The sequence below is a fragment of the Oncorhynchus tshawytscha genome, linkage group LG15 (genome assembly GCF_018296145.1).
Source record: "Oncorhynchus tshawytscha isolate Ot180627B linkage group LG15, Otsh_v2.0, whole genome shotgun sequence".
NCBI lineage: Eukaryota > Metazoa > Chordata > Actinopteri > Salmoniformes > Salmonidae > Oncorhynchus > Oncorhynchus tshawytscha.
Window position 1 is genome coordinate 3,460,846 of NC_056443.1, and position 12,183 is coordinate 3,473,028.

At 45.2% G+C, this 12,183-nt stretch overlaps 1 protein-coding gene across 4 annotated transcripts in view; it reads left to right on the forward strand.

Moving 5' to 3' along the window:
- The window catches only part of LOC112264580 (semaphorin-3C-like), a 54,084-nt gene extending 42,586 nt beyond the window's left edge, over positions 1 to 11,498 (forward strand). For all 4 annotated transcript variants that reach the window (XM_042297928.1, XM_042297927.1, XM_042297926.1 and 1 more), the window contains exons 10-18: positions 242 to 311; positions 2,227 to 2,371; positions 2,643 to 2,865; positions 4,071 to 4,159; positions 4,787 to 4,828; positions 5,059 to 5,216; positions 6,211 to 6,278; positions 7,128 to 7,258; positions 9,035 to 11,498. In XM_042297928.1, coding sequence (XP_042153862.1) covers positions 242 to 311; positions 2,227 to 2,371; positions 2,643 to 2,865; positions 4,071 to 4,159; positions 4,787 to 4,828; positions 5,059 to 5,216; positions 6,211 to 6,278; positions 7,128 to 7,258; positions 9,035 to 9,466 — 1,358 coding nt within the window. In that variant the 3' untranslated portion in view covers positions 9,467 to 11,498. The remainder of the gene's footprint in view (positions 1 to 241; positions 312 to 2,226; positions 2,372 to 2,642; positions 2,866 to 4,070; positions 4,160 to 4,786; positions 4,829 to 5,058; positions 5,217 to 6,210; positions 6,279 to 7,127; positions 7,259 to 9,034) is intronic.
- Positions 11,499 to 12,183: the final 685 nt, after the last annotated feature.

Sequence of the window (12,183 nt, forward strand, 5' to 3'; positions counted from 1 at the left end):
TAACAAGCAGTAGCTGTTCAACAGATCGTTTGTTGATAATATGACGATCCGGACTATCCAAACAGTGACCCAATTCATCCCTTAGTATTATTTTAGTCTTCTTTGAGTCTAGGGAGGTCTGTCAACACGGACATTCATTCAATTCATCTCCACATCAGACTCTTCCGTTCCAGGAGTATTAAACGATAAGGTGCATGATGAACGCTGACTCCATAACACAACGTTGTGTTTTCCCTTCCAGAGAGTGTGTTTTCTCTGGAAACCGATCACCCCAAGAGCCTCCTGGTGTTCGGCGTCTTCACGTCCACAAGGTGAGGCCAATGGTGATATTGCTCGAGCCTTAGTGGCTATGCTGACTGGCATGGCAGCACCGGATACCATTAGGAATGAAGCAAACATGACAGGAGCTCCTGGATAGAGACCTCCAGTATCACCTTACTGTAGCATTTCATTTTTTAAATGTAACCTTTATTTAACTAGGCAGGTCAGTGAAGAACAAATTCTTATTTACAACGACGGCCTATGTAACGGTATAGCTTCCGTCCCTCTCCTCGCCCCTACCTGGGCTTGAACTAGGGACCCTCTACACACACAGACAACAGCCACCCTCGAAGCATTGTTACCCATCTCGCCACAAAAGCCGCGGCTCTTGCAGAGCAAGGGGAACAACTACTTCAAGGACTCAGAGCGAGTGACGTCACCGATTGAAACGCTATTAGCGCGCACCACCGCTAACTAGCTAGCCATTTCACATCGGTTACAACTACACCGGCCAAACCCGGACGACGCCGGGCCAATTGACCGCCGCCCAATGGGACTCCCAATCACGCCCGGATGTGATGCAGCCTGGATTCAAAATAGGTACTGCAGTGACGCCTCTTGCACTGAGATGCAGTGTCTTAGACCACTGCGGCACTTGGGAGCACACTCTAGTGACCTGCATGTAGTACCTGAGGAGGCTGGTAGGAGGAGCTATAGGAGGATGGGCTCATTTGTAATGGGATAAATAAAACAGAGTCATACATGTGGTTGCCATATGTTTGATACGGTTCCATTCCAGCCATGACAATGAGCCCATCCTCCTATAGCTCCTCCCACCAGCCTCTGGCACTACAGTATTTGGCTCATTGACTTAACTTTGCCATACCGTTCTCATTACATTGATCACTTTTCCTTATGTACTAGTAATGCAGTTAGTGAGCTCTGCTTCCTTTCGCAATGTTGACAGCAAGTTCATTATGCATGAGTATCACCATGTAGTACCCCTGGTGTTTCCTGAGGTCTACTGTTACTGTATGTGGTAACTTCAGACACTGTATGTGTTCAATAACTTTATTTATCCTCAAGGGCTTTTGCAGGATGGCTATTAATGCCTGTTATGTGTACTCACTAGGAACTAGGTTTGTATTCACTAGGAACTCTAAACGGAAGCAAACGTGCAGAAACAGGAAGGGAACTGTCAATAAGAAACTAGTTTTTTTTTTTACATTGCAAAACATTTAGCTCTGCACTAATGGATACAACCCTGGTTTCTTCAATCATCAAGGCTAATTGGGCAGTATCTAGATCAGGGTTACTCAACCTTGTACCGGGACCCTTCCATAAATCCTAAGGAAACACTTGTATCTTTTAACCCGGCCATTTGAGACTCATCCTCTCTCTATAGCCAACACAAACAGTCTGTAGTCTCCATGTCTCCAAGCAATCTCTCTCTCTCTCTCTCTCTCTCTCGTGCTCTCGCTTGCTCTCTCTCTTCCTTGCTCTCTCTCTTCCGCTCTCTCTCTCGCTCTCGCTCTCTCTCTCTCGTTTTATATTTATATATATATATATATATGAATCTCCAACACAGTCTGTAGTCTCTATGCAACATTGTCATTCCTATCAGCACAATGTGTTTCTTCCTCTTGCTCCTTTCAGACTTTCTCCTCTGTTTCGCTCGCTGAACAAAGGCTCTCTGTATTACTGATGGTCATGTGGTTTTTAGAGGTCTGGTCCAAACCGCATCATATCCTTCTGGGAATGGAGCAAGAATGAGGGAAGAGGGGCAAGTTGGGTAGGGCGAAGAGGGGTGGCAGTAAGCTTCACCCAGATTTGATGGCTTGGATATCCTATGAACAGCAGGGTTTAAAGGACTGTGATGTTTTAACTGGGTGGATCTGGGGGCTTCTGGGATGTCAGTTATCCACATCACACTGACCGCCGGAATGTGTGTGTCGTTTCCCACAGCTCAGTGTTTAAGGGCTCGGCCGTGTGTGTCTACAACATGGCAGACATCTTGACAGTCTTCAACGGGCCGTTCGCTCACAGGGATGGGCCGAACTTTCAGTGGGTGGCGTACCAGGGACGGATCCCCTACCCCCGGCCTGGAACAGTGAGTTTAGGATCTAATATCTGTATTGAACTCAAAATAAGACGAGCGCCAATGCAAATGTACAGTTCCTTGTTGTTCTCCTACACAGTATCTACTGTGTCTATCAGTGTGGTTGAGGAAACAAGGTCAGAGAAACATTAATCGATGAGGATGAGGACAGCAGAGTTCAGGGTCAGGGGTAGGCTTTTCCTTAATGTACCTTTGTCACAGAGCTGAGTGGTAGGGATTTATTCACCTCTATAGCATCTCTCCTCTTTCTCCCTCCCTCCAGTGTCCAGGCGGAGCCTTCACCCCTCACATTCAGAGCACCAAGGAGTTCCCTGATGACGTGGTGACGTTTGTCAGGAACCACCCGGTCATGTTCAATCCTATCTACCCCGTGGGCAGGAGGCCCCTGGTGGTCAGAACGCAAGCTGACTACAAGTACACCTCCATCGCTGTGGACCAGGTGACTGCCGCAGACGGGCACTACCAGGTCCTCTTCCTGGGCACAGGTTTGTACTGAACGATACATCCTTATTGATCTGTTAGAGACAACTAGCACCCAGCCCCACCACACAACATACACACACCACAGGCTGGGAGCAGCACAGGGCCTGTACATCGCCTACATCAGCACCTAAGTAGCTGTTCAGGATGCCTGTTCAGGATGCCCTCAGACTAACATTCTCATATTCCTCGTCTCGCCACTTGTGTTCAATAACCATCAGAGTTGCACTTTAAAGAGCTCTGACTAATGCGGTGGGTTACATGAGTGGGATGCTTTGTAAAGAGTGTGACATCGTCCATGATGGAGCATCCATGTTGGCTACGGATGCTAATAGATCTCCAGGCCCCAGCATGACAGCCTAAATGACCTGTTCTCTCTGTCACCAGGGGGTGGCGCCACCACAATCCCCTCATTATACATAACCCACTTAATTCCATTTCATTCTATATTGCAGTAATCCATCTCTGCTCTCTCATGCCATAACGTAGGCATTTCATAAGCAAATGATTACAGAGGGGATATGAATTCAAGATAAGTAGTCTGTCTCGCTCTTCTGTGAATAGAACAATAACTGCACTATAACGAGCTGCAAGAGAGAGAAATAGACATTCAGGAGGGCGATGCAGCCCACTGGGTGGAGGAGGAAGAGGACAGGTCTGAGAGGGGAGTGTGGAGCTGGCTGTACGTCATGCATCCCAGGGAGCCTCTCTCCTTTCTCTCACCCACAGCTGTTTATGTTTATCAGCCTTCCAATCCGCCAAGATTCCTGAAGACATGCCAGTAATGTCAGACTGCAGGGCGGAGAGGTGGGGGCTTTGTTTCAGGGATGTGGAGAGGTTTTTTTCAGGGATTTTCAGGAGATCTTGCTGTAACTCTCCTCTCTCCTCCCTCTGCTCGCTAGCTAACTCTTGGACAAACATAGTTCTGCCCCTTTCCGTGGCCTTTGTCCGTTCTCCTCTCTGTGGGTTCTAAGCCCACAAACCCACAACTGGCTTGACTGTGGATACTGGTCACAGCTGTCTCCATTCTCTGACGTGTATATGGAACTGATAGATGCGCGCACACACACACACACACACACACATTTCAAAACAATAACATGTAGTATGGCAATTGTGAAGGTTTTTGTCTGTAATGTATTTTTCGTTATGTGTTTGCTAATGGGGATCTGAATAAATCAGAACAAAATTTCTGTGTGTGTCCTCTCAGACAAAGGGACAGTGCAAAAGGTCATCGCTCTCCCCACAAACCGCTCCCTGGACCAGGATCTGATACTAGAAGAGCTGGAAGTGTTTAAGGTTTGAATTCTCTCTCTCTCTCAAACACAGACAGACATCAAATGCAGACAGAATAGGAGCTCTTGGCTTTTTCACAAAGGGTCACAGACTGTACTCCCAAGGGAGGTGCATTCAGGAGCGTGATGACCCGGGCAGTAGACCACCACACAAGACTGATGGGAAGCATACTGACATTAGAGGGCGATGCCAGTCACCCATACCAACCCTCACATGCTCTGTTTTATCTCAGCCTGATAAACAAAGCAAGTCATCCGTGTGATCAAGGCCCAACCAAGCTAATCTCTCTCTGCACCTGGACAACACCGGTCTCCCACTAGTGTAGTTTGATGTGTCATAGAGATCTCACATAGTGTTCCTACTAGTGCCGCACGGTGGACGGTTACAGGGTATTCAATAGGATGTTAGATAACCTGAGTGTTGGTAAAAAAAGACCCCTACACAGGAAATACATTTGGTCCTTTACATTCTAAGATTCACGATGTGCAACAAGGACTAGCTCAAACACACCTACGGTCTTATGTAATATGATAAGATAAGAAAGTTATTGTGGTCCATTACTTTTGAGATAGGGTCACAACATTTGTTACATAATATTATTGACATTGTGGCATGTTTCTCTCTTCCCAGAACCAAGCTCCAGTGACAAACTTGAGAATATCTTCCAAAAAAGTAAGTATTTGCAAGCAGTGCTTAATGTATCTCAATATTGTTTCAAAATGCTTCTGATTAGCTCATTGCTATCGCCTAGTGCAATAGTTTATTTTCTGCATTAAAATTGTGACTCAGCCGGAAAGCCAGATAATAAGCCATAATTGTCTGTGAGCTTAACTTAGTTAAGACACGCTTCCACTTATTAAAACAAACAGTGTGGTTGACATTTGAACTGTTTTGCCTCGCAGCAACAGCTGTACGTAAGTTCAGAGCACGGCGTGTCCCAAGTGTCTCTGCACCGTTGCCATGCCTACGGCTCAGCCTGCGCCGACTGCTGCCTGGCCAGAGACCCTTACTGTGCCTGGGACGGCCTGAGCTGCTCCCGCTTCTACCCCACTGGCAAGAGGTACGGTACTACAGACCCTGGGTCAACATCAACAGTACAATGCCAACTGTGAGAAAAGACCACTCTAAAGCAAACCGAACGGCACAATTAACATTTTACAGTGTTATTCCACTCTATGGTGCAGTCTGCTTTTAACCGTAAAACATTGGTGCTGAGGACGCAGGTTGTTAAGGGTTACAGTATAGGGCAACACTTCACATAGCTTAGGTGTTATTCATGGGGAATTAGCTGGGAATAAAGACAAGTCAGGCTCACCTGGGCTCAATCACCTGCTTTCATTACCTCCCCGATATCTGTCTGTTCCAGAGGTTGTTCCCCGCTTCAGCATTATTGTTGTGATGTCATTCTGTTCCCCCTGTTCTGACACTGTTCCTGTCCTGGTCCTTGTCTGTGTTTTAGTATACTCAGTGTATACACCATGTATTCTTGAATTGATCCAACCATAGCCATAACACAGCCGTAGCACAGTGAGTGATACCGTTCTACTTTGAACAGTCCCCTCTCTGGTTTCCCTCCTCACCGGCTGCTCAGCTGCCATTTCAGTCAACCACAGTTCAAGTGTAGCTTGGTCAGGGAACAGAGGCTCTGCCCCTTTACTCCTCAGAAAGCCTGCTGTTTAAGCTCTCTCTCCCTGTAGCTGTTGAATGGGAGACGACTGAACCATATAGTGGAATAACACTGTCAAATGTTCCTCACACCTCTGTCTGGCTCAGTGGTCCTTCCTCACTGTTGATATTTGGGGATTTTAGAGATTTTCATAATGGGCTGGAGGGTTGGTATAACCATGTTTCTAAGCTACTGGGCTTTGTGAAAGGTAGGTATTCTCCAACTAGTTTATGTAGGCAATGAAACTAGATATACAATATATTTGACAGGATTCAACGGTTAGGCCACTTCATAGTCCATTTTATTTATATATATATATATATATATATATTAGGGTACTGTATTGTGGCATTGGAAATATTTATGGATGATTATGGTTTCTACACAGAAGGAGCAGAAGACAAGACATCATCCATGGCAACCCACTGACTCAGTGCAGAGGATTCAACCTGAAAGGTATGACAACATCCAGCCAACGTGCACCAAATGCCTGAGAAACCCACAGCTCTGTTGAATTGGCCAACAGAGGGCATTGGTGTGCTTATCCATTTATCTGATTTCCTCGCCTCATTTGTTATGTGGCTAGTCTATCCCAGCTGTACTCATTTTACTCTAAAAGGGTCTAACATAGATTCTGTTGGTTTATGGGTCATTTGAGTTCAGGCCCTTGTGGGTCAGCAGCAGGTGCATAGTGTTTTACTGTATTGTCCCCTTGAGACTGTGTGTGTGTGTGTGTGTGTGTGAGAGGGAGAGAGAGTAAGCAAACAGACTATACAGCTGATTGAGTGAATCATCTCTGTCGGCAAGCAGTCTAACAATGGGAGGCGCTACGGTCCCCATAGTGCTACATTCCAGTATAAGTCTGTGTAAATGAACATATGTCATGGGACTAAACCATATGGTCACTGGTGCTAATTAGTCAATACCCTGTCATCCATCCAGCATGGGGATGAGCTAGTTGGCTGGGACACATCAGATGACAATGCTGTCAGTTAAAGACCAGGTCAACCAAGCTTGTTCTACTATACAGATATGAAGTGCATCTCAGTGGGGATGCAATCTGACAAACAAGCGTACTTGGGGGATAATCTTAACTTGAGTTAAATTTCAATGGGAGACCAATTGAAAAGTAGACTAAAGTGGAAGTTAGGATTCACCCCCTAGTGACTGTGAGGGTTTGGTTGTACTGCAGATGTCACTAACCCTCCGGTCAACTTTTGACCCTGACTCTTGGGACCTACATCATCCTGTTGTGTGGTTTATGTCTGTCAATGAGTTGACGTGTGTGAAACACCCTTGTTTCAGCGTACAGGAACGCGGTGGAGATGACCCAGTATGGAGTGAAGAACAACACCACCTTCCTAGAGTGTCTTCCTAAGTCCCCTCAGGCCTCCATTCGCTGGCTCATCCACAGAGACAATGACAGGAGGAAAGAGGTCAGACAACAACTTCCCGAGTCAAAGTTAATTGAGAAGCTGGGTTGAACCATAGAAATCGAATGATTCATTCTGTGTGTTCAATGTCAGAGCTGGCTCAATTGGCTCAATTCCGACTCCAGTTTCTTGCAAATCAATGACGTTTTAGGCTAAAATGGAATCCCATGATGTAAAGGAGGATTGAGTAGGTATCCTTCGATTGTGATGACGTGTTTGACGTAATATCAGACCACTATCATGTCATGCCTCGGGGATGACGTGTTTGACGTAATATCAGACCACTATCATGTCATGCCTCGGGGATGACGTGTTTGACGTAATATCAGACCACTATCATGTCATGCCTCGGGGATGACGTGTTTGACGTAATATCAGACCACTATCATGTCATGCCTCGGGGATGAATATCGACCACTATTTCATGCCTCGGGGATGACGTGTTTGACGTAATATCAGACCACTATCATGTCATGCCTCGGGGATGACGTGTTTGATAATATCAGACCACTATCATGTCATGCCTTGACGTGTTTGAAGTAATATCAGACCACTATCATGTCAATATCAGACCACTATGATGTCATATCAGACCACTATCATGTCATGCCTCGACGTGTTTGAAGTAATATCAGGATGACGTGTTTGACGTAATATCAGACCACTATCATGTCATGCCTCGGGGATGACGTGTTTGACGTAATATCAGAGACCAATATCAGACCACTATCATGTCAATATCAGACCACTATCATGTCATGCCTCGGGGATGACGTGTTTGACCACTATCAATATCAGACCACTATCATGTCATGCCTCGGATGTGTTTGATATCAGACGTCATGTTTGACGTGTTTGAATAATATCAGACCACTATCATGTCATGCCTCGGGGATGACGTGTTTGAAGTAATATCAGACCACTATCATGTCATGCCTCGGGGATGACGTGTTTGAAGTAATATCAGACCACTATCATGTCATGCCTCGGGGATGACGTGTTTGAAGTAATATCAGACCACTATCATGTCATGCCTCGGGGATGACGTTGTAAAGTATTTATTGGCTGTGTAACAAGATAATGAGTAGTAATATACTGTAGATCAGATGTGGTATGGGCCCTAACTAATGAGTCTATTCTCAACGGGGGAAACATTTCACATTACTGACACCCTCTAAGACTTCCTGCTGCCCATCAGGCCATGAGAAATGATACGGGGCTGTGCAAAGAGAACCTGTTCTTTTGATAAAGATTAAATTTTTTACAGATTTCACTGTTTGTAGCTCATGAAAATGTGTATTCCAGGTGAACTGTTTAAAGACTTCCTCCTACAATTTTTGACCTTTTACTAATGAAAAGCGATATCCCCAGTATTCATACAGTAAAGGACACTAAGAGGGTAAAAAATGTATTTTTTTTAATAGCAAAATTGTGTTTTTTAGACATAACTGCAAACTTCAAGGAGTAGGGCATTCATGGCATTGGGCTGATGGGAAGTGGTGATGTCATGGGCCTCCCCCCTTGCTTGTGGGACAATAGAGAACAAAGGAATAAAGCCCCCCCTTGTGCTATGTCATGACATATCTGGACCACCTATTGAGATGTGCCTTACGTTAAGTAAATCCAGTGTTAAATGAGCTGAAAAGGAGACTGGAGTGCCACTTCAAGTTGATTTGTCTTTGCTCGATTTACTTGACTATAGATCATGCTGTGGGATAATGTGTTATGCTATACGACAATTAAGACCATTCTGCTGATACCTCTCTTTCCCCCTTCCAGGTGAAGCTGGGTGACCGTGTGGTCGCCACTGACCACGGCCTGCTCATCCGCTCCGTCCAGCTGTCCGACCAGGGCCTGTACTATTGCCTGGCCACGGAGAACACCTTCAAGCGCACCGTGGCCAAGCTCCGCCTGCGTGTCCTGAGTGAGGCCATGGTGTCAGTGCTGATGGACAAGCAGCAGTCTCCCTGGGCCTGGGCCAGCACCCTGCACCCCAAGGCCCTGCTCTCAGCCTTCAGCCCTGCAGAGAGCCTGGCCATACAGCAGTACTGTAAGGAGAGAAAGCAGCTCCAGAGCCTGCAAGGGGCCAGACAGCAGAAGGGGCCGAGGGGAGGGCCTCCCCTACGGGGTGACATGGCCAAGCTCAAGCCCCTGCTAGACCTCCGGAAGAGCCGCAACCGCAGGAACCACCTGGAACTGCCTGATGTCTGACTGGTGGAGACAAGGGCTGTGTAGAGGGGGTATACATGAACACACACACACACACAACCCCCGAGCTCCCGCCCTGCCCAGAGGCAATGGACCTGAACTGAACACTTCCCTAGCTCCAGCTACTGTAGGTTTACAAGGAGAGAGTGGGACTCACCCTGCCTGGGGCTGTCTGTAGTCTTATATGCATGAGGTACACTGACCAGATGACTGTGATATACATGCACACCTCACATCCTGTCACACTCGCCATTTAGACAGAGGTGTAAAGCCCTGACCCTGGATCAGGACACATGGAGATGTGTGGATTTAGGCATCGGGTTCAGGTGTCGTAGGCTACATACACAGGATGACTTACTGCATTCAATGCTGCTCCCATAGTTCTATGATAATACTTGCCACACATATATACTGTAGTCACGCTATACAGTAGGCAATGGTCTGATAACAGTATTGTAGTATATTCCGTATAGACATTTACAGCATGGGGAAATGCATCAGGCAGCATATAATGGCTTAGGCTTAGTATGGATGGATGTCTGGTCCAAGGAGAACAAACCTGGACTTACAGATGGTAAAGATTGTGATTGAGTAGGGAGATCATTGGCATATTAATTTGTATATCCAAGAGGGGTGTTTCATAGGGAGCACCCTAGTTGTTTACACTCTGCTCTGCAACTGTACATGGACTCATATTCATCCATATGAACACTGTTTACAACTACCACCTATTACAGTTTCACATTTGACAAAACGACAGGCTGTCGTCAATATCAGAAACAAATCTCTCATTGTATGACTCTATGGAGGAACTCTATCCCTCCTAACACCAGATAGAATAGCAGCACAGCCTATACAAAGGGCATATTGTCCATACTAAGTGGTCCCAATAAAAATATTCCAGCCTTGGAAATTGAAACAGTGTTTAGGCCAAAGTACACCTCCAGCTCAGCTGCCACCCATATGGACAGTACCGTTACACTAGAACACGTAGCGCTGTGTGAGCAAAGAACCTTTGTTGGGAGGGATTCTGCTCAATTTATTACAGGAACACTGGTAAGACCACCCGACATGTTCACAATCCTTACTCGGTCATATTCTAAACATCATGTTGAATAGGACAAAGGTCATAGAATGCTGTGATCTAACATTTTACATAGTCTTTCCTGTATTTATTCACGTTACTTGGAACATTTATGTTCTTAAACGGTACGGGACATTGTGCCATACTGCACAAGTATCTCTTCGGTAGTGTACGATGCTGTGTCGTCAGCACATAAGCATGTTAATGTGTATAATCTCCATCTTAACTTTGTGGCTATTTGCAATACATCGCTGGATTGGTTTTATACTGAGGGAGTATAGCAGTGACGCACATCCTAGCTTTTGTATTCAGGTACATGTACACTCCTGATTTTGGGGTTTGCATTTTCTTGATCCATGATTTGATGAGATATATTTCATCTCCTTACGGAGTTTTAATTTCACGTACAGCAAGGCAGACATGCACGATCGAAAATAACCACGATGACCATTTAACCTGAATATCATTCTAAATCATTTCATTCACAGTTTGTGAGATGGTCTGTTTGGCGCTCTCTGTTTTCTATCGTGTGAATAGCTGTTTCCTGTTTGTCTCAGAAGTATAGTCTGTGTAGATGTATTCAGGGTCGGTATGTGTACAGAGTGTTTTTCATTCTTTATTTTCATCATTGTAACTTATGTCATTGTGTCCAGTTTTTGTGGATCTGCGCTTTGGAATGTGACCCTAGTGTATATAATTTAACATATTTCATCAGATATTCTTGACCGTATCTGCAAATCGTAGAGCTATATTTTCTTTTTGACAAAATATTTTTTGAAGGTCTGGCTTTTCCTTAACATAAATCTCTAGACTGACGAGTTGAGGTCGAGTCAAACTTTTAACAAAAGTGTCGTCATAGTGATGTTCAATGTCATTTCCATGTCATCATAAAAGTGGTGTATTTCTATTTATTAATGTAATGACAGCCTGAATAAATGCATTTAGAAACTACTTTGAATTTCCTACATTTAGGTTGTAAGTAGTCAGAGATGAATCTGACAGGAGAGGAACAACAGGATCATTCCAAGGAGCAGGAAGTCCCCATATTTCACTTATCTCTTCAGATGTGATACACTTTCACTGTTCAGTCACGCTTAGGAATTACATCGATTTATTGAATGTATGAAATTCATGAGGTTGGTGGCACCTTTAATTGGGGGGGCTTATGGTAATGTCTAGAGTGGCATTGGTGGAGTGGTATCAAATACATCTTAGACATGGTTTCCATGCGTTTGCCGTTCCATTTACTCCATTCCAGCCATTTATTATGAGCCGTCCTCCCCTCAGCAGCTTCCACTGATGAAATTGTATGATGAATGAAAACAAGCACATTACTGTTCTGTTGGCTAGATATTTGCCGTGTTCATGTGCTAGTCGGAAATCTGAAATGTCCATCTTGCGAACTGGTTGACCGCGGTACGTGTATAATAACTACAACCAGTTAGCAAGTCGAAAATGTAAGTTTCCGAGTTCCGACTAGCACGTGAATGCAGCATTAATATTGAGAAAAAGGTCAGGGGTCCCTTCTGAGGAATTATGGGTAGGAAGAGGCTGCCCATGCAAATGGGGTGGATATGGGAAAAGGGAAAGAATTCTGGGAAACAGTGTAATGACTCCAAGTGAAGCTGAATAGATT